Raw genomic sequence first — 27,678 nt, 5'->3', positions numbered from 1 at the left:
GAATAAAGCAAGCAATCATTGATTATACACATCTACTTACGAATTAGATTTAGATTTGATTTTTGAGGTAAAACTCCATGCGGGCAATGTAGCAGTAATGCAACAGTAACAGTGTATGTGTGATATAAATATAAATATGGAGGCATAAAATTATGCAACAATAAAATAAGTTAAAAATGTATAAAATACGCTTAAGTAAAAATGAGCAATAATTGTCTGACGGAGGGAAGAATAGATTACAAATACTGGGTTTTCCTCTTTTTGGGTGCGAAGAAAGAAGCCAGAAATAACAATCTTATCGTAATTTCGTTGGTAACCATTTATACATTCACAGCTTTCTATCTCGCTCGGACACCTCAGAATGTATCCCTCCCTTCACGCTCGCCGACACTGTGTATTTTTATTTTTCGCTTATGCCTCTCGCAAGGCGAGAGGGAGACGTTCCATTCCAGAGGGGAAAGAGTTGGACTGCTTCTCGGTCGCGTTTCGTTCTCTTCTCATTTCTCTCGTATTTTCCATCGCGCATAAATCACGGCCGCGGCGTCGGCGGAAGGCCCAGAGACAGGACACGTTGCTCGCTTGCGCGCACTCGCTCGCGGAAAAACCCTTTCGAGTGTATATAGAAACGGCGGCGACCGCATGGCCGCGTTACAGATTCGAGAGCACTGCATGTTTCTTCAACGGCTCTCTCCGCTATTTTCTCATTCTAGTCGAGTGTCTCCAAGTCTTATTATATGACTGTTATACCCTTCATCTTGGCGAGTCATGATAGTTCTTTTGAGTTGCTGTGGCATTCTCTCTCGCCGCGAAAAGATTATACTCGTAGAGTTCCAAGGATTAGCGCGCTGATTTTCGGACCCACAACGCGCGAGTTACCAAGCACGCGTGTGGCCGTTCTCTGGTTCATTAAAAATTTAAATCGCTTTGTTCCTGTCAGAGATAATACTTTCGGCATTGAAATATCGAAAGTTCGGTTAATAGCTCCAAATCGTGCGTTTCGAGCATCGTCTGAAATGCAGGTATTGAATAAAAAAAAATAGCCGAATGAAAAACGAAAAATCTTTTAGCCCAGTAATGAACGAGAGAAGCAGGAAGCACCAGCGTTGTACGTTCGTTTGTGCACGTGGGGCGTAGAGAGCGCGTGCCGCTTGATTTATCAGCCGTTCGAATTCTCCCTCACTCTCAATGTTGCGGCCATTGCACAACTTTAAGGGAAACTCGCCTCGTATTGTTTTCGGGCAAGCTAGAGCTTGAGCTTGCGCGCGTGAACTGCGCTTAAATTCGGGCTATTTTCGTCCAAGAAACTATACAACTGCTATAGCGTGCGCGCCACAAGAAGATAAATTGCTGCTCGTAGCTGTTGTGCCGTAGTTTTATTTTTCTCTTTTCTTGTTTTTTTTTTCTCGTCCGCCGCTGCCGAGCTTTTCTCGCATTTGGAAGACCTCGGCAAGATTTCTCGCGGAAATCATCGAAATAACGCGCGAGCAGCTATTGTTATACGAAGAAAAGTTATAACGGGACGTCGCTGAAGGAGAGGAAGAAGAACGGCGTAGCACGAGAAGCTGTCAAGCTGTACTCCGCTCAAAGTCTCGCGACTCCAGAGGGAGGAGAGAACTTGGTCGCAAAAGCCCTCCCCCCGTTTGCCGAGTTGGTGGCGGCGGCGGCGGCGGCGGCGGCGTCTTGCGACGCCTTCGGGGCGCCGTCGCGTTATCCGCAGGATTTATGGCGCGCTAATTGCGCCGCGCACTCCGGATAACTTTGAGTGCCAGTCATATATACTTTCTTTGCCAAGGGATGACGACGAAGCCAACTTCTCTTCCTTCTCTCGTTTTTGGCTATCTTGATGTTCGAGTCGGGCTTATCTGTTTGTAGCAGCGATAACAACGCCCGGCGCCCAAGCGGCTCGGGATTGACCTAACTTCTATACTCGTTGAGCTTGTTAAGATTTGCTCTCATGCTACTTGGCTTCTTCTTTTTCCTTTACACTGCTGGCGTTTATTTGTACACTTCTTGGGGCCTTGATAAAGATCAAATGGCTGTAGTTTGTTCAAATCGTTTTGCCATTGTAGCGTATGAACATTGAAAAAGTTCTTTTGCAGATCGATGTACTGGAAAAATAACGATTATTAAGTTAATCGCATAGCGGAAATTGAGCCGATTAAAAATGATCGGCTTAATATGCATGGTATTTCTGTACAAACTAATTAAGCTTGACAATTTTTTTTTTAATTAAGACATTCATCATGCGAGAGTGAAATGCTATACTATTAATGACTCGATACCTAATAAAGTGAGTATTGTTCAAACAATCGTTCAATGATATCGTGAGAAAAATAACTGATAAAAAGTACCATGGTCATGAATAATCAGTCAATTGTCACAAGATATATTGTTGAGACGCGAAGCGTCGGTTTGATTAAACGTCGCCGAAAATATAAGCCTTGCGCGCAAAAGAAACGTGTAGATTTGCAGATGAAAGATGTTGGCTGAGCGCAAGTAGGCAAAGATGATGACGGGTTAGCGCGTGCTCGTGCTGTAATGACGGCTTTCCACTCGAGCGAGACTCGTGGCAGTAGCCAGCGATTATTATCTAAATGACTTTTCGCACAGCTGCTCGACTGAAAAGCCGTAATTACGCGCGGGAAAGCCCGCGGCGTCAATTTGATACAGTACATTTCCTGGTTGGCCAAGTACCGCTTAAAGATCGATCAAACTTTTCACGTACTTGCAAAAGTAGCGTAGATCTATAGTATATCAAATGAGAGAGGCACTCGAACAGTAGGAGTGCAGGCGAACTACGATGTGCAAAGGTCGAGTACAGTGTATAGCATAGGCGCGTCGTCGGAAACGGGTCGTCGTCTAGTTGGCCGGTTGTCAGTTATGTTAATGATGCCAGAGCAGCAGCAACAGCAGCAGAAGCAGAAGCAGTAGCACCAGCAGCGACTATCTCTGTTGGATCTTCTCTCTGTAGCTCACGCGCGTAAACATACACAGACACACGCGTATGACATGTAGCGGAGGCAGGGCTTGTATGTCCGCGTAGTTTATTGTTGTAGCAGTCGCTTGCGTGACGCAACGCCGCATTAACTCGCGCTCGATGTCTCAATCGCGCCACCAAAGACAATGGCGATACATGCGTTGTATGCGCGAGAGAGCATCGTGTGAGCAAAGGTAATTTTGTAGGTGTATGACTTTCTCGCGTGCGGGACAGAGATAGGACCAGCATGTACGTATGTCCATGGACGTGACTGTTTGCAAAACACTTGTCGATAACAAGCGCTAAAAGTTTAACTGGTAATTGTTCTTTATGAATTGAAAGCCGCTTCGAGGCGAGATAAGATTGTCTGTGGCAAACTTACGTACGATATTTCTTTTTGTGGCCGAACCTATGAACAATGCTGCGTTTACAGTTTTTCGTTTAAATTATTTTCTGTTGGCGATTCCGTGAGGATATTTATATTTGGTTATTATGGAAAACAATGGCTATTGAATATTTTTATGCGAATCCATTGCTGCAAAGAAATTATGCACTGTGGTGTTTACTAATTTTAAGATAAGTTAGTTACGAAATTATTAAATTATTAAAAATGAATTTGCGTGGAATAAATCTTTACTTATTCAAAAATTAATCAGAAACACAAAAGCTTTTCGAGTGTCGCTTGTCATTAGTGCTAACCAACTTAGAGAAAGAATCTGTTGTATTAGCAAAGCATAAACTCAGAGCGCAAGAAAAAGAAGCTATGCAGAAGTTCGTAGTTAGGGAGATACTTAGATGATTACATCGGTCGTAAGAGAATCAGCGTAATAGGGGTTCCCCGGGGTGCAGTAGAAGAACAGTCGCTCGTACACTCTTGCGCGCCCTCTTGCCGGGTTCCGTACAATATTTACGAGCTTTCTTGCCTTGTAGCACGCATACTACGTTGATTTTTCACGGGCCGACGAACTTTTCCATTCAGAAACGTTAAGCCTCGATTATTTGATCGATCGTAATGCTAAAATCCAGTTGAGGAGAAACCTTGCAAATATTAATAAACATTTTTTTTAGTGGAAATTATTTCGAAAGAATATACTTTTATAAAGGTATGTTTTTTAGTACTTCGATTCAGCTTCACTAGGCTATTTGTGTTTTTGAACAACGTAATTCATGAAACTGTCTAAAAATACATTAAGTTTTAAGCATTCTGTATACTGGACCTCAAATAAATTGCTTTTCCAATAAAATTTCTTCTTAATTTCCTGTAAAAAAATTTTTTGAATGTTTTTAAAGGAGCTGATTATTATCGATTGAATTATTTTCGATGTTTTTTTACTCATCATTATAAGAAATCATTATAAGAAATTAGAAGTGTAATAGACTGTATAAACAAGATGAAACTTTTCTGGTTCAATATTAGTAATTTTATTATCTCTTTAATATTTATGAATATTTGCGCGTAAAAGGTTTTATTTAGTTATTAACACTTCTGAATTGTTCAGTCATTAACGGAATAGATATAAAGAAGTCTAGTTTTTGACCATTTTCAAACAATTTTGCAATGATCACTTTCCTAAAGCAAATTCTCAAAAGAAAGTTGTGGTCCCACATTATTCTGATACTAATGATTATGAAAATTTTTCCTAAAGTTGTCTAATCCAGCACCGGTACAATGATGAAAATCTCAGGGCAAACAACACATCGTCGTACACAGAGAAATAAAAGTGTTGAAAGTTATTCGGACATATCTTGACCTTCGTCGAACAAGAGAGAGACCGACAGAGAGAGAGAGAGAGAGAGAGAGAGAGAGAGAGAGAGAGAGAGAGAGAGAGAGAGAGGAAACGAGTGGGAGGGGTTTGATATAAACAGAGGATCGATCCGTTTGCAACTCCCATCATAATTTAAAGCTAAAATTACCGGATGGCGAGTTGCATCGCAGACCCTCTTCAGCTTGGGCGACTGCCTTATAACTAAACAGCAGAATGAGAATGTACAAAGGCCAATCGTATGCGCTCTTGCGTGTATCAGGCTGCCAGATCGGAACGTGTGGGTGGGGGAGAGCGAGAGAGAGAGTGGAGTGCAAGGGCCGGCAGCATATAATTATCGGTACCGTAATGGCCGTCGTAAATCATAGGCGCTTTTCGTTAGACCTTTTCCTCAGAGCGCTAAGAGAGGGAATAATCGAGCCGCTCGATTGGATAGAGTCATCACTTCGCGTAGCTAGCGTTGCGCCCAGTGAGACCGGAGAGAACGATATGGGAATGGGTTTTCATTTGTTTCCCGTCCATGTATACCTTACCTCCTGCTCGTGGTTTCATTTTTTCAGCTGATTGCGCGTCGGCTCCCTTTTTTTCCCAACGATTATCACGGCCGTGCCACATTGTTCAAGTTTAATCTTCCTGGCTGTATCAGTTTTCGTCCGCGAGATTCCAATTCGAGATCGGCTGCCACGCACGCTTCAGTATTCATGGATTTTTCACTGCCTCTATTCTTTTTGATGTTCCGAACAATTCATATTATGTAGAACTCGAATTTCTTTTTTCGCGACACATTAAGACAAAATAATCGACATTTATGTTTCTCCCTTATCAAAGAAAGCTGCTTAATCGGGCTTCACTTGGACAAGCTAATGCAAACGCGTTGCCAAATTGTACAAACAATGTACGTCGCCATGATTGCTCGTTGCACATACATATTTTCAAATGCTTCATCTGAATGAATGAATGCTGCGGCGCGAAACAAAGACATCAAAAAGTCCAACTCCCCATAACTAATTTAACCGTCCAAAGTATAGCAGCTATAAATATTACTCGTATTGTATGTATATTTCTATTATTTTGCTTATTATTCTTGCACTTATAACTGTTTACTTATCACGTGTACATTCCCCTTTGTTATAATTCCAACTGGGAAATGTTTCGAAGTATTCTCACGATGAAGAAAACAGTTGGTGCAACATCTGAAGAAGCTATGAATAATTCTATTAAAAAAAAGAATTTAACGTCTTATTTTCTCAGTGGCTTCTTCCTGTCAAGCATGAAGAGGCTTGGCGACGACGACGACGACGACGACGACTACGAAAAAGGGGTTGGTCCAGAGAGTAATAGTAGTATATGGAGGTGGGCAGTGGCCAGCATGAGCGAGAATTATGGGCCGGAATAACGGAATAAAGGGAGAAAGAGAAAGAGAGAGACGCACAACTCACTTTTCGCTCTCGTCGGGCATGACGGGACTATCCACTCTCTTTTCGTGCTGCAGACTTTTTGATTTTTCGGGGCCTCCATCCCTGTCATTCTTTCTCGTGTGGCAAAAGTGGAGGGTGGGTACACGGTGCGGCTTCCTCACCCAGCACGCGTTCGTCAATATACTATACAGTAATGGTGGTGGGGCGAAAGAGGAGAAAGGGAGGGGGACTGCCTAGACGCGAGGGGTTGGGTCGGGGGTTCCGCTGACAGCTCGACGTGGAGGATACGCTTCTCTGCACACATTCAACGTTGGCTCACACAGGCGCGTGTCTCTCTCTCTCTCTCTCTCGCTCTTTCGCTTCGCGCGCTCGTGCCTGTGTGCGTACGTGTGTATACTCGGCTTTTTCCCTGCGCTCGCGCTAGCTAGTCGTCACATTGTGTGTCTTCACCCGCCGGTGTACGCGCGCGCGTGTCTCTTGCGCCTAGACTAGTCAAAAATTCTCGGCGTTACCCGTGCTTCATTTTCTTTTTTTTCGCGCTTTCCGCTTTCATGATGGCTCGTTTTATCGACGTTTTATCGATGTGACAAAATAGTGATAACGATGACAACGAGAGAGGTGCTTGGTTTTCATGTGCGCAGACTCCGTGAGTGTCACGTGTGATCGTTGATTAGACTAACCAAGAATTTTTTTTTCACTTTTGTGAAGTTGCGTTTTTTGCGCCATTCGTGCACGCCGGATAAGATTACAAAAGAATCTGGAAGATGCGTTGCAAAGAGAAAATTGTCAAGGTAGTTGAAATTTCATGTTGAAAATTAATTTTTTTCCATCGGATAGTAGACTTGAAATATTTTAATTGTACTGATATGTATAGCGATACTTGGACATATTAATTAAGAACAATGTGCTTGAGCATTGAAAAAAAAAATAAAAATGTTGATTTCAGGTCAAAAAGCGATGATTGCGTAAAGTGTAATAAAAAAGTAGCAAATAACGCTTACATAACCAAGAATTAAGAGCAATAATTGTACATGTTCTCAGAAACAGCTGAATAAGTGTTTACCGTACATAATACACATGCGCGAGCGCGTGCAAACATTCGCGATTTACACGTAGGAAAAAGTCTTTCAAAGTTGTCTCGAAATTCGTCATCAAAGAGTACGAAGACAAGCGATATATACAGGCGAATTTATATACACAAAGTCGAATCCGAAGGTCACAGTGTTCAAAATTATCACGTGTTACGCGTCGCGTTATCATAGGGCAGCTATACTGCTTCTTTTACTCGCGCGAGCACGAAAAAAATGATGGCGCACCTGTGAATGTTTGCACAGTCGGTCAGCGTCCTTCGTAATGTGTGTACTTCTTCATTTTTGTCAGTAAGGTGCCGCAAATTCGCAATGCGTAAAGACAAATGTATCTTATCTGCGGCGTTTTATATTATGCGGATTGCCAGGTCGAATGGTAATTAAGTCGATGTAGGCCGCGCGAGAGTCAGTTTGACGTATGAGTTATGATCGAGTACTGCTACTGCATACGCATGCCGTTTCTGCGCCTTTGACTTTTTCATATCTTAGTGGTCGTGTGCACATACTAGCAAGGGTGAGTTTCATAGATTTGCATTTGTTCCTTGCCATATGTCTATGAGCTTAATTTCTATCGAATTTCCATTGAATTGCTTGGATTAAAATTTTGCTACAATAAGATATCTAGAAAAACCGCTTGAGTCAACTTCTATGAGTCTTCAACGGCAACTTTAAAATAGATTCATAATATTTTTGAAGCCGATATACGAAAACTATGCTAATAAGTTCACTGGTTTGAGAAATATCAATATTTGTCAGCTTGATTCTTCAAATTAAATTAAAACTGGCGAGGGAATCGGTTTCTTCGTACTGATTTTATTTGCTATACATAGCAAATGATTATTCTGATTACCAAATGTTCATATTGCGTTCCAAAAAATGAATGTAGCAGATAAAACTTGTCGAGAGTGGTTAATTTTCCTGAGATCGATGGCGAAGGTTTCTCTAGGTCGCGCTCAAGGAATGAATTTCGCAGCCGCGCGCGAGCGCGTCGAGGAGACAAATGTGCCGCTAAGTGCGACACCCCCGCATTATCGCCGAGTGAGATCTTAAGCGGCTAGATGCTTTAGCGATGCCCCTTTTTCTGGAGAGAAAGTGAGTCGGTAGCCACGAAAGCTCTCATGTCGGATTGCTTCATTAACCTGGACCTCCGGCGCATTTATCTCTTTTAACACGGTTTTCTCGATGTCGACTTCTCTCGCTTTTTTCTCCCTTCTCTCATTTAGCTCGATTTTTTTTTCTTCTCGATTTCGAATTTCATTTACTTGTTGATGGCAGTTATTTTTAATCGCGGATATTCGACGAAATTTCTTGAGAAATTTGTACAATTTGTCTAGTCATCTTGACGGACCTTTGTATCTAGTAATTTTGATAGCATCCATTTATTAGAAATGTCGTCGGTATCGCGCTTTCATGTATTCGATGAAGCTTAATACGTCACATTTATCATAATGCCTCTCCGATCTATGAAATCGTCTCGATTTTTTAATTTTATTCCTTCTCGTATTTTTCCATATTTTTCGATAGACTCTTTTAAACAAAGACCAAATATGTATGTAATCATTGACGTTATTGCAAAATATGCCAAGGTTTCCATGGCTAGTTGTGAGTTACGATCAAGTCTGTGAAATTACGTGAACAAAAAGTTAACAAAGATACATTTTCTGATTTTGGTGTTTCCTCGTTTGCATATCAACACAACGACGTTGTTGTACAGAAATTCATATTCACGACGCGCAACCTGCAACTCCGAATTATATTCTGTACTTTTTTTTCCATTTTACGCCCGTTTACTCAGCTTTGACAGAACTAGTTTTGTTTACTCTTGATTTTTTTTGAAAACGAGTCGAACGAGTAGTTGGCATCCGACGGACTGTGAAGGCCATCTAATTACGAGGGTTGAGTATAAATCAGAACAGACGTTTACATAAGCGATGAAACAAAGTATATTAAACGTTTTTATACAGCGATTCGAACAATTTCACGTACTTGCGCTCCCAGAAGAAAGAGTAACCTGGACACAAAGATTTTCCTAGTATTCTGTTGATTACCATCAAGAAGTCAAAGCGGGGGGTTACGTCTGTTCGAGGGTGTGCGTTACTTTCGTCGATGTACAGGCAGTATCGAATAGTCAGACGGCGGCAAGCGGCCGAACTTGATTTTCAACGACGATAAATCATCTACTATACGTATATACATATAAACGCAACAGCGATCGGCGATAGGCTGACATCGCGTTGAATGGGGTTGGTTGGTGCGCGCAGTGTTTTGCTATCGAAAAAGGGAATCGAATGGCGCGCGCGCGCGCGCGCGACTCTTTCACGCGCGTGCGGTTTGCTGAGATATTTATTGCCGATATCCCCGCGTGCACGCAGCGCGATGTAATCGCCCATTGTGGAAAATCGCGAGGCATTTTCACGCGGCGCGCGACCCGACAAAAGTCTTTCCGGCGCAAGCCCTTCCTCCTCTTTTCATTATTATTTTTTTTTCTCTTTCAATGAGCCGCGAGAAAATTTGAATTATGGCTGCCACAAGCGAGAGCCCATAAATTTCCTCGAATATATGTATGTTTCGGCGTTGCGTTTCTCTCTCTTTAGGGCACCATTGTTGCGCGTTTGCGGTACCGCTTATATTTTCACTCGTCAATCACGCTCGATGCCGTATAATACTTTGCATACCCTCTTTCCGCCCCAGTATATTTCACTAGTTTCCTTTTAATGTGCCGCAATCAATTGATTTTCTATAAGCGGAGTTAGATGACGAACGCGTATTCAATCGAAGAAGCGCAGTCGCAGTTCCCTTTAATTGCCTAAGAAATATTGCAAGCGTGCTTCCTCGGCCATTCCAAATTTCCAATCACGATCTCAACGTGCTCCATTCCGAAAGGCATCTAATTGCACATTCATCTTGGAGACAGAGTAACGCGTCGTCCCCGGAACGAAGAAGAAAAGGAAGACGAACGACAGAAAGTAAAGCTGCAAAAATCAATTAGTTTTTTCAGCGAGGCGATAATCTCGCCTCACGCTAATCCCTTCGCCCATAGACTTTGCTCGTATTTCACAGCTGGTCGATTCTCTCTAGCCAATGGTGTGTGCGCGCGCCCCGAATGCAGCTTTCCACTCTAGCCTCGCGCTCTCTCTCTCTCTCTCTCTCTCTCTCTCTCTCCTCGTCACTTTTCTCCATCGCTCGCAAGCGATCTACCCTGATTTAATTAAGTTTGGTCTGGCCTCGTGCGCTAGCGGGGATTGTGCCGGCAGTTTTGCACAGACCCGGTCTCGATATTGTAGGTTTCCGTGAACCAACCCCCGTGCGAGCAGGCAACCTATCTATACGCGATTACACGGACTTAGCTCCCCGGAGGGCTTTTCCCTTTGTTCGATCGACCTTATATATACTTCGTCTCCTATATATACGGTGTAAGCCCTCCCACGGTTACACGAGAAAAATTCACGGCCCTTATTTCTTCGCTCGCTGATTCACACTTTGCTGCTTACGTGCGCGGGTGGAGGCCGATATTTGTGTTTACGCGCGGCTGCCCGATGTATTTATGCGCTGCGAGTGCGGCCTAAGGATCTTGGTGTTTTCTTGCTCGCTCTAGGCTTTTGTTCGCAGCTTCGAGATTAATCCGCGCGTCGTTTTGCGGCTTTGAACGCTCGTAACTCACATTACGCCGCGTCGCGCTGCACAAGAACATTTCACAAGCGCCCTTTTAATCAACCATCTGTCGTTCTGCATTCGCGCGCAAACCCCGGCGACGAGATTCAGTGTTGAACGACGGGGCCTTGGAGAAACCATGTAATAATTTCGTCGCTGCGTGTGTGTGTAGCCTCCTCCATGCTCCTTGGACTTGCCGTGCAGAGCAGCAACCATAGAAACATACATACATATATATATATATATATATATATATATATATATATATATATATATATATAGATACGGCTAAAATTCCCCTCTCACGGCGTCGAACGTCGCGACGCCTCTTTCTCTCCCCTCCGGACGCGTACGCGAGCGCGCGGCCTTTGTGCTCTTGTCAAGTTGTCAGAGTCGCGTAGTAGCGCCCCACTCCCGACAGAAAAAAAACTCCGTCCCCGAGAGAAAAAAAAAGAACGAGAGGGGATGAAGCCCTCAAGGCTGTACCAAGAAAAACTCACAGCTGCGAGGCGCGACGAATCACGACGAGCCTTTAAACAAATCAACTTTATCGACGAGGTACGCGCGTACGCGTGAGTATTAAATTTATGGTGATCGTGGAAGTAAAAGGGTGGCAATGTATGTTGCCCGGCTCCTTGAATTTGCGCGCAACGCGATTTGGGGCTGTGCCTATGTTTATTATTGTGTTAACTCGAGTGTGCATGCGCGCGTATGTGGTTTTTCTCAACTTGATTAGTATGAGCGATGGGAAATTTATTCGGTTATAGGATTATCAATTTCGAAGCTGCACTGTTAAACTAGGAAGTGAATTTTGAAAGACACTATATGATTCTTTGACCACAAAAAAATTGTTAAACGTTTTTTCAATGACGAAGGAACACAAGTAAGCATTTAAAATTTAGAAAAATAAATAAAAAAACGGCGAGACTTCTCCTGACGATTAGCCAACGAACAAACAAGCTAATTAACTATAATTTGGTGAAAACTTCTCACGATCTCGAAAGTATAAATTGTACGCAATACGGAAACGTTTTTAATTAGGCGTCCAATCTTCACAACCGAAATTGGCGCCACACGAAATTCTGGGTGAAACGGTCGCCGCCGTCGGAACGAGATTAAAAGAAGTAAAAGACGAGCGAGAGAGCTGTTGTTGTCTAGTTCGTTCCACTTTCGACTTGTACGATCGTTAAAGATTTAATTAGCACACAGAAGTCGTAGAGACGACAATTTTCATTCGACAACGACTACTTTCTCATCGCGCGTCTCGAGTGTAATAAATACTTGTCTCGCTGATTGTTTCGCCGTTTGTAATGTACACGCAGCCCGAACGTATATACTTTAGCGAAGAGGTGGTCAACACGTGACTAGGTGTGAATGAGTACGATATGTATATTATTTTTAGAGTAGGGGCGTTGAAGATGTATCGTATGAATTTTGTACGTTAATTAAATTGTCAAAGCTCTTATAATTTTTTTACAAGAGCAATTATTCGGGCATGGATTTTTTCTAATTGGCCGTTTTTCGATCTATGAGAAACTTGTTCCTCGCATTTTTGTTGATTACGTCTGAGTAGTCACTATTAATTAAAGTCACTCATTTCAATTGGTAAATTCTTGAATAATTGGTGATATCGGCATTACGCATACGGTGTGTAGGTAATATACGATGAACGAACTTATTTGAAAGAGACAAAATATAGTTTTGTTACGAAAAGGCGAAATAATTTTGAAGATGTTGCGATAATGATAAAACAGTTAAAAGAGTGATTTAGAATAAATAATTGTTATAAAAATATCGTGTCAAGAAGTTCAGATAAAATCTAGAGGAGGAAAAATTAATTAATAAGTCGAAACGACGTGTGATAATATTACGAGTTAGTTAAATGAAGATGAGACATATTTGTGTCGTTTGCATTCAAATAAAGTATCGTGCACGATTTTCTCATATATCACGCGATAATTGTATTACAAAATATTTTGGTCCGTATACCAAATTATCAAGTTTTGGCTTAAAGTTCTGAAAGTAAAGATTTACTGAAGAAACGCGCTACTTTCAAATAAAATTTAGTTGAGCGCAAAGTCTACGAGCACAAACCAGCAAAATGAAACAAAATCTAGCTGAACGAAAAATAAATAAATAAATGAAAGAGTCAGAGACATGGCGCAAGAGACGATAGCTAGAGGATTTCAGCAGGGAGAAAGAAATTCGTTCGCTCGCGGAGCTCGCGCCAGGCTGATTTACGGGGACGACGTCAAAACTTTGCACTCCGGCGTGTCTCCCAGACCACGTTCACGTGAACTACTCGCGCCAAAATAAAGGTCTGTTCTATAATTTTAGGAAGAGAAAAGCGAGAAGTAAAGCGAGTCGTCGTCTGGAAAGGTTTCGAAATAATTAGCCACTCAGGAAATTACTATTTATTCCCGGAGTGTATAGACTATTTTTCTTCTTAAAAGCTTTATGTTGATCATTCTAGATTAAAAAATGTCATTTCGATAAAAGTCTGATTTATTTCATCACTTTTGTACACGCGTTGTATCTTGGCCAAATTCACTTCAGAGTTACGTACATTATCTGCCGACTATTGTTACAGTTGTTCGACACCATGCAGTGTCAATAAATTAATACATCGTCGCAATGAATTCGAAATTGAGAGAGAGAGAGAGAGAGAGAGAGAGAGAGAGAGAGAGAGAGAGAGAGAAGAGAAAAGAACCTGCTTGGATACAATTAAATATAGGATAGCCGCAATAAATTCCAATTATGAGTTATGAGTTACAAGCTCCGCCTTTCATTAGCATACACCTTCCGAAAAATTTTCATCCCCGTGGAGCGTCGCTCACGCGTAATTTATCACACTTATGCACGAAAACTCACGACACCGCATGCGCACGCAATCATCCTCCTAACAAAATTATTATTTGAAAAAAACAAATGAGTCTCTGCGTGCTTATAATGTAAACTATCAGGTCACGAGTAAAGAGGCGCGAATTTTAATTATACAATCGAGGTTCTGTGCGAGAGGTACATTATTTGAGAAAAAAAGTCACGGCTTGTTGAATCGCAAAGAATACAAGCATCCCCGTAGTTTATTTTCTTCTTTTTCATCTCTAATTGCCAAGTCATTAACATCTTACAACGTGGCGTAATTCGAGGTTCTTTGTTTCCAGCAGTGAGCATTTAAATTTTTCAAGAGCGTTTTATAATCTATTCAAAGGCCGATTTCATTGTATATTATTCAAGTCATGTATTTTATTTGTTAATGTCCAGAATCATTACATAAATTCTGAAGTAACCGTTACCTCAGGAGCTTATTAAGCGTTGCCCTTCTTCTTTCCACGCGAGATTGAGATCTCATCGCGTGTGATTTGTGAAGTAGAAGAAACGTACGTACGCTACAAAATTCACCCATTACATATCAAATACTTATGCGTACTCTTGCTCTATGCATTCGCGCCTTTTCATGGTAATTTCAACGTATATCACTTTGAATTTTATAGCGTGTGAATCAGATGATTCCTGTAATCTCATGCGTGCATCAATCCTTCACGCGCTTCGCATAAAATAATTCTTCAACATTGTATTCGGAATCATTACGCAGCCATAAGCAGCCCTCTGTAAATAATCAGTACACCCGTAACAATTGGAAATGCGAATAATACGCATTGTCACATCTTTTGATAATAAGTAGTAGCCGCGTATTTTACATCAGACATCAAGATAAATCGAGCCTAAAAATAATCCTCATGAAATTTTACACGCGATAAAATTCATCGTAGACACGATCTTGGAATATAATCTGAGCTTCGTACGCTAGAGTATACAGATTAATAGCCAACCTCGTTTGGAAAGATATCGCAGTTGGCAAGCTTTCAGACTCCGTCTGACTTCTGACACTTGCGAGCGCAAGCCCACGTGACCCCCTCGCGATTCGCCGGCATCGCACTTGGCAGCTCAAACCGTCATTGAATGTTGTGTCTCTCGAGAAAAGCTTTCTTACCAGCAGCGGCGCGCGAGCCGGCGATAAATTTTGCCTAGTTTCTTACTCTTGAGAGCCCGTCGCTCGCTCGATTTCGGGAGTGGCCTCTTGACTCGAGAGTGTACCATCCGGACTCTGAAAACAAGCATTTTCTCCACTCTTAATTTCTTTTTACTTATGTGCTTGAAACGAACATTATAAATAGCTTTAACGTACAAATAAATTGTTCAGATTTTCTTACTGGTTGTTTTAATGCACACACGCACACGTATACGATCGTGACAGTCGCCACTGGTTTGCCAGAGCGAGCGCAGTCGAGAGTTTTCTGAGACACTCGCGTAGCAAGGACGAAAAAGAGAAGCGGCGTTGAGTCGCCATGAAACTTTTACAGCTAGACGTTCCGGTGAAAACCGTCGCTGGCACTCGCGCGAGAGAAAGCGACGGCTGCTGTTTTTGTTCGTTCTATTCGTCGGAGAGGCAGAGAGAAAGAGAGCGAGAAGGAAGAAGCTTTTTGAAGAAAAAAAAATGTGAAAGTCGTAAGATACTGCTGCAAGGTTACGTCAATGCGGGTCCGACTATGGGAGAGAGGAGAAAGAGCAGCAGGTCACTATGCGAAAGGTGTCGAGCTCCCGCTGCGTTGCCCACGGAGAGTCACGTAAAATTCGAGCAGTGCAGTGGCAGCGGTATAGAACACTACACGGAAAAGAAAGTTTCCGAGCGCGCGAGGACGATCGGATTCGAAAGATAGTTGATCGCGGCGAGCAAGGTTATGACTTTCTTACTTACTTCGTTTTCATTCCTAAAATTCCACCTTGCGTAGCAGCAAGCTCGAGCGACGTCCGTTGCAATAATTATCGCTGAGAACACATCCTGCCGATAGCCCGCCGCGATATTCAATCTATCAATTAAACTCAATTTGGCGATACCCTGTGCGCGCCAGAGGCAAGTAGAGAGAAACGAGTTTGAGGCGCGCGCGCGTTTTGCAACCTTACAGCATTGTATATCGCCGTTCAGCATTTGCTCTTGACGAGGCTTACTCTCTTTCTCGCTTGCGCTCGATCGAGATATGAAAATGCTGCTCGCGAGCCGACGTATCCTTGTGGGTTGACTGTGCGCAAGTAATCGTAATAAAACAATCAACTTTCAGCATCGACAGAGAATGTTGATCGAGCCGAGGGTTCGCAGTCGCCGTTGCAATTTATCAGCCTCGAAGAACGGAGAAATCAGGAGCTGATTGTTGCTGTGCTCTCGCAGTTCGAACCGCGACAGAGCGTGCGCTCAGCTGATGCAGGCGGCTCGCGGCGTCCCGCGAAAGCGAGCACATGCACACGCGGATACGGGAAGCGGAGAGATAGGGAAGTGCACAGAAAGCGGGCGAGCATTAAAGATGCATCGAGCGTGCCAGTAGAGCAAGAGAGCCGCCGAGGCTGCGAAGCGCGTTAAGCCAATATATAAAAGCCCAGAGAACGCGTCCTTGCGCAAACTGGTTTTCTCGATTATGCTAATAGCCGCATGCGTGATCGGAGCGAGCTCCGTAACCCATGCATACGCGAATTTCACAAGATCGCCCTCTCGGAGAAGAGGATTGGAGCTTCTTCTCGTGAAATATCGCCACTACGTGCCAGGGAGAGAGTGAGAGAGAGAGAGAGAGAGAAACTGTTATGTCACCACAAGCTTTTTCCTGCCTTGAATTTCTGTATCTATTATCCCGATATTTTTGCCCCGATTTTTCGATCATTCATCAATGGAACTTTATTGGCATATTACTTGTTTTTCACGATAGTTAACGCATAATTTTACTCTTTCTCTCACGTTTTTCTAATAATTTGTGGATAGCTTTTAATTTAAAAAAGCCGGTTTTGTTCGCGATATTATCGAGCCATTCATAATGCTTTATTTTGTATCTCGTAAACTGTCGTCAGTCAACGTGCGTACTTTGGGCAATTAGATTATCGATAAACGCTCGAACGCATGTTTTCACTCGAAAGCAATTACGTTCACTGCAACATAACATTCAAACAAACATCGATAAGTTCAAAAAACTGAAGCGAAAGAGTGAAGCTGTGCAAGCTCACAGTAGCAAAGGAAGCTCCTGAAAAGAGAAAAAAGTCCAGAAACGTACTGAAACAAAAATGAAAACGGAAAACACTCACGTTCTGCAGCGGCACACATGGGCGGTATGCAGCGGTCGTGGCCATCGTCGTCGGCAGCGCAAGCGTGCGGGTCTATCTTCCAAAAAGCCGACTACAAGGATAAGGGGGGGAAGAGATCCAAGGTCACGGCGTGCGTGCACTGCCGACAGCGCAGGATAAGGAATTCCCCTTGCGCCGCGGCGGCTAAAAAGACACGACGTGCCCGTAGCCCAAGTCACGTGCTTTTTAACCTCCTCCATGTGTGTCCCGCTACTTTACGAGGTGCTTGCTTTATGGCCGTTAGCACATACTTCGTTTCTCTCTCTGTCGTCTGTTATTTACGAACTTGGCGCCATAACATTGCTCCGCAATTCTCTTCTTCTTTCTTCTTTTCTGCACATACACACGCAGGCGTTAAATATCTTTATGATTAATAAAACGCCACAAGAGTAAGAGAGCATCATTCCAAGAAAGAGATTTATGAGCATCAAACAACGAGCGGCATCCTTCGCACGTTTGCGACGATTGAGCGGATTTTAATTACCGATGTGTGTGTATATACGTGTATGTCGAGCACGAGTATAAGGTTTATCAACCTCGTTTAGATCGCAGATTAATTTTATGCGCGCCCCCTTTGATATATACTCAGTATATTCTTCTCCTGTGAATTATGGCATTTCATTCGCTGTCATCGTTATTACAGTTGGAATGTGTACGATGAATTCAGTAAGATGTCAAGTGTTTGCATTACTTTGAAATAACAATGCAATTGCGCATTGAACAATGTTTTTATCGTTGCGTAAAATGTTTTTAATGGAAATTTTTTCATTATTTAGTTTTTTTAATTTGATACTTTGTCTTTTTAAATTGAATTTAATTCAAATATTTCAATTTATATTCAATTTATTTTTTAAATACATTAAATTTATAAAATTTAATAGTTTTTTATCATTGTTATTCAATTGTCGACATTAGTTATCGTTGAAAGATAAAAATCTATATACACGGTTTGACAACGCAAAACAAAATATTGAATCAGATTAGAATTAATACACCGCCAGTAATAACAAAATCAAGTTAACAGCTCAATAATACAGACGCGGCAAGCTCTTACACAATGATATATTACAATACAAAAATATCGTCATAGCCAGTTTGCATCGGTGTTGAGAATGACTTCATGGTCTTCAAAAAAAAGGGTGGGGACAAAAATATATATATACGTTGAGATTTCGTGGCCATAATAGAGGCCATCATTGTGACGTCAGCGCCCATATTCAGCTATGGCGTCACGTGACTCCACCCTCTTTTCAATCACCTTAGGAGCAGAGGCCCACCCAGCTGTCAAGCTCTAAACAGCCAGCGAGCGAGCTCCACCCCGATTCGTTTTTCTTTCTTTCTTCTGCCACTGGCGTTGCCTTCGAAAAAGGGGCCGATATCACTCTCGCCATCTGTCGAGTGCACGTCGAAGTATCCAAATCCTTTAAAGTTAATGCAGGGCTTTGGCCGCTCGCCTGCCGATGCCGCCACTCGACAAGGCCCAATTTCATCTACATGGTGTCTCTTTTCGAAACCGGCAATGTATACGATGTATACGATTAGCATTTCTCAGTGGTTGCAGGCTGCTACTACACTTATAGTTCGTTGGCGGTGCTATTTACGACACGTGTTTTGCGCGAGATATCTGACCAGAGTGAAACATTTGTAGAGCGAGTGTCGTTGTTTTTTAATCTTTGCCTCATTACTTATTTCTTCAATTAATTTGCTACGACGTTTACTTCCATTGATAATAGAACCTAATTAAAGTATTCTTCATTTTCTATTCAGATATCAAAATGGAAATAATGATAAACTATTTAATTGTTGTGAAATAAAATTTTTCCTATAATTTTTAATTGTAAATGAAAGTTGCTGAATGATTTAAATTTCCATGAGCAATTAAGAACCGCAGTTTTGCCGGTAAACCCTCAGAAATAATACCTTAACAAGAAGTCGCTCTCTCTGTCTCTCTTTTGTCTCACCTCAGAAATACAAAGGCGACAGTTTGCTCACGAAGCAATAGGCCTACTTACATCTTGAATAGAGTTAGGAATTCCGGAGAACAGGAGCATTTGTACGCAGGAACTTGAATCAGCTCAAGCCCTGCGCGTAGAATCGCTATCGGCGGCCATTCATCAATCGCTTTGGAATCAATACGCCGGAATTAATGAAAGCGGTGCGGGCGGCAGTGGCGTTCGGGGCTTGCTATATAGCGCGAACAGCGCTTGGAATGTTAATCGCGATCGCCCCTCTACCAACTCCCTCGAGTCTTCCCTCTACCCATCCCATCCGAAAACCTTTCTCTCTCTCTCTCTCTCTCTGTCTCTCGACTCTCTGTGTGTGTGTGTGCGTGCGAGAGAGAGAGACGCGTGTAACCAGTGTGCGCACGTGATCGTTATATTCTATATTCGCAGCAGCAGAACTTGCACGCTTATCTGCCGCGCAAAACCTTCTTCTCACTCCTCGCGCGACAATGGCACGGTGTACGTGTGTGCAGAGAGGCATTCAATTTTCACGCGCCGGCTTATCGTCCTTTTCAATTCATCGGGTTCGCGCGCGCTCTCGCTCTCTCGACGTCGAGCCTTGTTTATGGCTTGTCTCGGACTTTTCGACTTTATCGCGTTCGGCGTATTCAATTCTTTTTGCGTGCGCGCGCGCCCTCGTGTGCTCTGCTTTTCTTTACACCTTGTGCACTGATAATTTCACCGATAATACTTTTTTTACGGCCGTCTCGCGTTAACATTCCAATGTGCTTGTGATTTTCTATCTTTTTACAATTGACGCGAATGATCGTCACAAGCTAAGCGATCCTTTTGAAAACTGTAGTTTCAACTTTGTAGCGTCCTATTATATCGAGAGAGTTCCGAATCCTGCAGGGCCGGTAGATCGAAGGATGCCTCTATAAGCACAGTCCAAGTCCCAACAGTCGGTAGGGCAGAATTTTTATGTTGCTTCCATTTGTATACTAATAATTAAATAAAATATTGATTCTCAAGTACAAAAGTTCATGCGCTTAAGTGGTTTATCGGAGAGGAGGAGCGTAATCAATGAACAAAAAAGTTCTCTGCCCTCTTCCTTTCTCCGATGAGTTTTGATTTGTCCGATTTTTAATATTCACACGTACTTATGACCGTTGTCTCATAACTACAAAAAAATTTTAACGCAAAAACAGACGATTGATAAAAATGTTTGCGTACAAGTTGCCAGGCTTCCCCCTCGCGCGCTCAAATGATGCGTAGCAAGCCAGTAATGGTTAAACCCTGTCTCTCATTACCGCTCTCGAAAGAAAGAAATAAAAAGATGGAAAGGGGGTCGTCACCAGAACGCAGTTTTTGTTGTTTCCTCCTACGAACGCGTATAAACCGAACGATCGTTCAAGTCCAGCGACGCGGAACCGTACGGCAGCCGACGCTTGCGCGGCCGGTTTTCAAAACACAAGGCCGCGTCTTTGACGATGGCTCAAAGCATGACGAGAACGAGAGACCATGTGCACAAGTACCCCTTTGCTCTCGTTCTCTCTTTCTCTCTCTCAAAGTCTGTCACTCGGCACACGGAGGAGGCTGCAGTCAGTCGTTGACGGCGCCAAGCGTCGCCGTCGTCGGGCAGATCGTAGCGATATACTAGCACTTTTAATTAGCTCCCGGTCGTATGCACTTTGATCGCAAAACAATGCTCCCAATAGCCAACTTTCGTGTCAGACACTAATGTGAACCTCTGTGTTGTTGTTATTACAGGTGCGGCGTAGCGTCGTCAGCGAGCTGGATAGAGGCACATCGTCACGCCTGCGGAGCAGCGAGCGCTGAGCTCCTCCACGACCCCATCACAAGCGCAGCAATATCAACGACCGCGGAGCTCTGACTATAACTACCTACTACTAACTACTATTAGATATCTACACACACATCCACCAAAAAACCACTCCACGAGACGACGTCCCTTCTTGTCGAGTTTCGCATCACAAGCGCACACATAGCCAATCGCAACTGTACATGATTCCCCGCGTGCAAATGATAGTCGACGTTGTCTACAGTGTGCTCCCAGTTCTCCAATGATTTTTGCCCAGTTTTTGTTGTTACGTATAGTGCGGTGAGATTTACAAAAATCGAAAGAAGATTATCGAGTAACAAGTTTAAAATAAAAAAAGAGCCCAGTGTGATATAAATCAAATGATCATTGCTTAGATGATCGGCAGCAACGCAGTGTGATAGGTATATATATAAAAGTATATATAGAGAAAGAGTATAAATAAAAAAGTATATATAAATTATACACGTGTCGTGTCCATTGAGAGCGAGCGAGCGAGCGAGAACGAAAGAGAGAGAAAGAGAGAGAGAGAGAGAGCGAGAGAGAGAGAGAGGTATGAGATAAATCCTGAGTGCAGGCGAATACAAAAATTTGTAATAAGTTTGTTGTGTGTTGTCGAGTGCGCGTGCTTCGGTCGCAAGAGGATCCAATAGTCAAGCAGCCGCAACAAGAGTACAAACAAAGAAAAAAATACGTAATTGTAACAGGAGGAGGGCGAAGAAGTATACATATAAGGGCGAGCGCTGAGAGAGCGAGCTTGAGGAGAGCTTGCAGCTTGTGCGACGAGAGTGTTGTGTGTGTGTGTGCAGTGTTTTCCACGTAGCCCCGGGTAACTAAAACAGCCTAAAACTGTTAGACGAGGAGTGCGCGAGTGACTGGCCGCAGCAGCCACACACACATAGCCATAGCATGAGTTCGTATTTCGCGAATTCGTACATCCCGGATCTGCGCAATGGCGGGGTGGAGCATCCGCATCAGCACCAGCAGCACTACGGCGCCGCGGTCCAGGTGCCCCAGCAGCAGTCTGTGCAGGGGGGGCCCCAGGCGGACCAGTGCGGCGGCGACCCCGGGCTGCTGGGCCGCGGCGCCGGGGTGCCGGGACACCACTACGCTAGCGCCGCCACCGGCCAGCAGCCTGGCATGCCCTACCCGCGCTTCCCACCCTACGACCGCATGGACATACGCAACGCCGCCTACTACCAGCAGCAGCAGCAGGAGCACGGCCTGGACATGGCCGGCTACAGAGCCAACTCGCCCACCTCTGGCGGCATGGTCGGCCACATGGGCCACACGCCGACGCCGGTCAACGGCCACCAGTCCACCCCAATCGTCTACGCAAGCTGCAAGCTGCAGGCGGCGGCGGTTGATCACCAGGGTAGCGTTCTCGACGGGCCCGACAGTCCGCCCCTCGTCGACGGGCCCATGCACCACCAGATGCACCCGCAGCACGCGCACATGCAGTCCCAGCAACAGCATGCTCAGCAGGCTCAGCAGCAGCAAACCGCCAGCCAAGCGCCGCCGCCACATCAGCAGCAGCAGCAACACATGCAGCAGACGCAGCAGCACATGATGTACCAGCAGCAGACGCCGCCGAACCAGTCGCAGCCCACCAGCATGCACCCGCAGCAGCAGACTCAGGCGCAGCAGCACCAGGCTGTCGTAGCCTCGCCACTCGGACAGCAGCAGCCCGGCACGCCGCAAAATGCCGCGCCCACGAATCTGCCGAGTCCCATTTTCCCCTGGATGAGAAGTCAGTTTGGTAAGTTTCGATGTGCTCGGCAATTCAACGGATCAAAGTCCGAACAAATTCATCGGTACTAATCTGCCGATAAATATGATTGATGGTCGACTCGGTCGTTAACAAGCTCGTAACACAATTTTGATCTCTTTCCGCATAATGGAGCACACATTGAATCTATTGTACATGACGAAACAATGAATCCGCAAAATATGAAAATTTATTACGCGCAGTCAAGATTTATAGTGAGCGGGCGCGAAGGTACGTGAGCGGAATTTCCACCGAGCCGGGAATTCCCGAAAATCCGTGAGGGCGCACACCGCACACACATACATAAGGCAAACTAGTACGTGTCGTGTTATAGCCACTAAAGCAATAAGCGCGGCAGGCCCATGTGGCTTTTGGATTTATGCAATTTCGCACTGAAAACTAGAGCGTCCGCCGTAAGGAAAATGTGCTATGGCGAGCGATATAACTGCCAGAAATAGGCGTAATGTCTCCAGTTTTCTAGGCACACACGCACCCGCCGTGGTCTACGTACTCGCCGCGCAACGTAGAGAGAGAGAGAGAGAGTCTTGAGTTATTTATTGCCCTGACCTTTCAGCTTGCCCGCATATATAGGATACATAACGCATTCCGCGCGTATATAAGTGATGCCAGATTTTTTTACTTGTCGAGCGTTGAATTTTTAGCGATAGCGCGTATGCATGCAAATCGCGGTGTGCGAGTTTTTGAGTGCGCGCGAGAACTCGCCGATGCTTATCTCTTTTTTAGCTTCTGCTGGGTAAATTGTTGTTTACGTAACATAACCGAGGCAGCTCGCGTGTGCTGGATATTGAATGAAGCTCGTCGCGGATAGGTTTTACTGTGAATTCTCATGTTTTATTTAAAGCTTTTTGTACAACGTTGCGATTTATATGTCTATGATTTTTTTTTTCGTTGCTAGCATAACTGCAAATTCACTTCTGTGTCGGCAAACAGTCATAAATTAATTGAAAATATACTGGCGAATTAATTGAACAAGCAGGCCTTAATTAATTATCTGAGATTCATGATCTTGATTGATCATCTTGTTGAAATTTTCATAGGCAGCAGTAAATCATTTACTTTTTTTACATTTTTATCGTCTAATTACAATTTCTATTGATACTAAAAAAAAGCATTAAATTAAACTTTTATCGGCGGAATCATTAAATATTTATCTATATCGCCATTAACGAACTATATCGTCTATCCGGAACATCGATCAGCGATCTTCACTCTTCCATTCTCTAGGACATTACATTTTTCGGGTTACGAGCTCAGTCGGAAGTCCTCAACAATGTATACGCAGCACGCAGCGAAACCCGAACGACGACGCAACGGCGATTTATGGCATCTATAACCCAAGCGACAATAGACCGAGGGCTGTAATTTATTCGACGTGTAACAAGGTAGGCACAGGTTGAACCTCCTCCCATGCAGTTTCGCAGCTTACAATAACGCGTGGAAAATTAGGTATAACCTGCGTAATGGGTTGGGTTACGTCAAGGACACTTCCGCGCTCGAAGGTACAGAGACTAGCGTTTGCAGTTTCGGTGTTTAATAGCTCAGTCGTCGTTTGGTTTTAGTGGTCGTCGGACATTACGTGAGCTACAGTTTTATGTCAAATTCAGACTATTAACGGTGATTAGGTTCATTATTAATTAATAATTTATTTGTTGTCTCGTGAAGTGTAATTTATTTGTTTAAAATTTTAATAGAAAAAACATGAAATTGAAATAATGACATTAATTAAAAGTGATAAATAAACTAAAAGGTGACCAAAAATATGAAAAATCCTAAACTATTATCGTGATATGGGCAAAGAATTTTTAAACTCAAAAAAAGCTCAAAAAAGAAAAAATTTTCGTAATTATGTACTGGTCCCATCTCTCGGTAACCATCGGAATCAACAGGCCCCGTTCCTCTTGTATTACATAGCGCCGATCGTCGATGCAGGACCGATAGCCGCAGGGGAGGCTGAAGAATATACACGTGCTCTCGTGACACGTGAACACGTTTTATAACAGTCCGGTTCGAGCTCCTTTGCCAGTCGAACGCACGTCAGACGACCAACGGGTTCCGGACTCAACTCACAGATGTCGGCACCTTGTCCGCCACGACGAGAAGCCACGGGTTTCGTTATTATTTTTTTTCTGGTTTTTTTTCGTTGTTTCTTATCCACGAACAGTGGATAAATGTTTCACTTAACTTCGGGCGTGACATGTGATATCCTAATTTTTCGATGAAATCGTTTAACTACATGAAATATTGCAGGGTGTAGTGCGTTGTTCACCTTATTGATCTCTGAGGCATGAATAATACAAAAATGGTACGAGCCTGTGAGAACGGATAATACACGAGAACTCATGGTGTTTAGTCTGTAGTTGCAAGTTTCAGTATTTTTCGTTTAAAAACAGCAATTACCCAGAGCAAATATACATGAGCGATACAATGGGGAATCATTCTGTTAGGCTATACTTTAAGTAACAAGCCCTGATATTTTTTCAGAAAACTTTAAGAATTTTCATGATTAATAAAGGTTTAAACGAGGTTTACTATATTCGTACGTTAAGGTCAACATTTTTAAATTTTGCTCATTACTGATATTTCTCGAATTTGTATACGTTTTGCTTAAATTGAAAATTGTAACACAAGTGGAACCAGAATAACATTTTCATAGGAATAAAGATATGTATATGCTCGTGTATGATCAAGTTGTAGTAACAATGTCTTTCTAAGGTTCATTTCAAAGGTTTGTCCTAAAACACGCCAGTTTCAAATTCATCGTGCACGCTATATGAATTAGTAGACAGAATATTAATGACACCCAACTGTTGCATCTTTTATTATTAATTGCCGTACATTCGTTGCGTTATTAATAAGAATATTTTTCATTTTGGAGAATAACTTAGCTTTATTGGGAATGAAATGCGCATAATCGGTGTTTTACTGTAAATATATGTTTTCAAATCCATCAGGGTAAATTAATTATTGATAAAAATGACGTAGTTTTTTTGATGAAACAACCGTGTTTCTTATAAAAATCACTTAAATAATTCGTAACGAATACGGAGGATCGCAATGCGCTCGAAAAACATATTTGTAGCTTTGCGGCGTTGTTATCAAAACAAATCTGCAAGCTACGGCATTGATATGGCTTTCTCATTTGATTTCCGAACAGATTTTCAATTTTTCCTGATCAATGAATGCGTTGTCAGTCATCGCACCGACCAAATGAGAAGAAATGATAAACAAGGGCAAGGGCCTTGCGCGCTTGTCGAGGCCCGCCAGCAAAAAGCAACGGTGCTTTTAATATGTGCGAGATAATTGCGATGTGCTTCGGTATATACGAGATTTATGGCACCGCCTTGTGGCCGCGCTCTCATAAATATTGGTGTACGGCGCAAAGTTTAAGCGATCGTGGCTACCGTTAACACGTGGATGTTTTCGCGCATTCCTCGATCAATTTTATCGGCAATTCACACGCCGATTAACTTGCCGAATTGAGATTGATTATTACTCGCACGTCGAAATCGCGAAACATCGCATGGACGATTTGTCAATTTATTTTTTTTTAATTTCGTTGACGCTTGTAATGTGCACAAGAATCGTAATGCAATTATTATTATCGTTATTCACTCAAAAAGCTTCTCTCGCGTGTGATATATAGTAGGTATTTTTTTAACGCACTCCATATACGAATTTAATATATCATCGGTCCGCATACGCGCATTTAAAGCTCATATAAGTTTCATAATTGAAAAGCATCGCCATTTTTATTTTTGATAAATAAACGTCGCGCATGTATCAGTGTAAATTAATCGCAATATTCTTGCTCGCAGTAGCGCACAACTGAAATATCATTTGTGCCACGAGAATGTTTACCGACAAAATAATGGCATTTCCAAAGCAAACAATGGTGCAGCCGGTACTTCCAAAAATACCGGAAACCAAGAGAAGGCAAGCTCTCTTTCTCTTCATAGCGCGACGAGATTTTTCAACGACAGACGCGTAAGAGCTCGCACATAAATCACATCTTCCGCCATCTGCCCGCAGCTTCGCTTCTACTTGCAAGAAAAGAAAAGCAGCGACGTATATTCGATTTTCTAAAAAAAATTTTCCAAGCTCCCTCTCCCCCCTTTAATTAGCCATCCGGGTTTGTCAAGGGTAATTATACACGTTTCCCTCGAAAATTCGTTATGGCGGCGGCGCAAGGGAGGAGCATACATACTAGTAGAAAAAGGAACGTAAAAGAAGGAGAGAGAGAGAGAGAGAGAGAGAGAGGGAGGGACAAATGACGATGATGGATGAGCTTTGAGCTCGCTTTTTGAGAGGACCTCGCTTATATGCCGCGCCGCGCCTTTTTACTTTTTAGCCCTCGCTCTCCCACTCTCTTTTAATCTCGTGGACGGTCGGTTAATTTTTTTCCGAGTGTTTCTTTATCTTTTTATCCGAGGAAGATTTTTTTCTCTCTCTTCGGGAGGTTCCTACTACTGGGAAGAAATTTTTTAATAGGTTTCGAAACTTTGAGATGTATGAATTGCCTCTTGTCCATCATGGCGGCAAGCTTGCGCTGTAGATCATTAGGAAATTTTCGAACACCCTGTAACTGATGTCTCTTTCGTCGATATCATTGTGTTCGATCTTTCAGACTATTAATTGAATTGTCTCGATTTCCGGTTACAACTCAATTACGTACTTAATTGGACCTATTGGAAAGGAAACATTTCACCCGCGCGAAAAAGGTACATTTTTCTCAAACTTTCTAATTCAACTCAATGTTTTTTGACTATTTTTAATCCAAAAATTAAGCTGGAATTCTAAAAAGATATAACACTCGGAATTCGTTCAACCAACTTCTCGGTATTTTCTCTATCTCAAGAGTCGCATGCTCTTCCTCTATCTTTTGGAGACTGGAGCGATATGGGTAGCGAGATGTGAGTGCCCGATCTACACGTTCTCTCTCTCTCTTTCTCTCGCTTGGCGTGTTTCCGTGCGCAACGTCTGCCTCGCAGATTTCTCTCTCTCACTCTTCCTCCTTCTCCTACTTTTTTTTTCGTTATCCCTCGCG

At 43.1% G+C, this 27,678-nt stretch overlaps 1 protein-coding gene across 3 annotated transcripts in view; it reads left to right on the top strand.

Annotated features, from left to right (window-relative positions):
- The window catches only part of LOC131664933 (homeotic protein antennapedia-like), a 281,825-nt gene that overhangs the window by 241,265 nt on the left and 12,882 nt on the right, over positions 1-27,678 (top strand). For 2 of the 3 annotated variants that reach the window (XM_058936426.1, XM_058936425.1), the window contains exon 2: positions 20,776-22,604. In XM_058936426.1, coding sequence (XP_058792409.1) covers positions 21,755-22,604 — 850 coding nt within the window. In that variant the 5' untranslated portion in view covers positions 20,776-21,754. Of the gene's footprint in view, positions 1-20,775; positions 22,605-27,678 lie in introns of those variants that run through there. The other variant, XR_009301979.1, reaches the window with a different exon arrangement.

This window comes from Phymastichus coffea, unplaced genomic scaffold (genome assembly GCF_024137745.1).
Source record: "Phymastichus coffea isolate CEN01 unplaced genomic scaffold, Cenicafe_Pcof_1.1 PCOF00046, whole genome shotgun sequence".
Taxonomy (NCBI): domain Eukaryota; kingdom Metazoa; phylum Arthropoda; class Insecta; order Hymenoptera; family Eulophidae; genus Phymastichus; species Phymastichus coffea.
The sequence above is the reverse complement of the archived record's forward strand: the minus strand, read 5'-3'. Positions and strand labels throughout refer to the sequence as shown.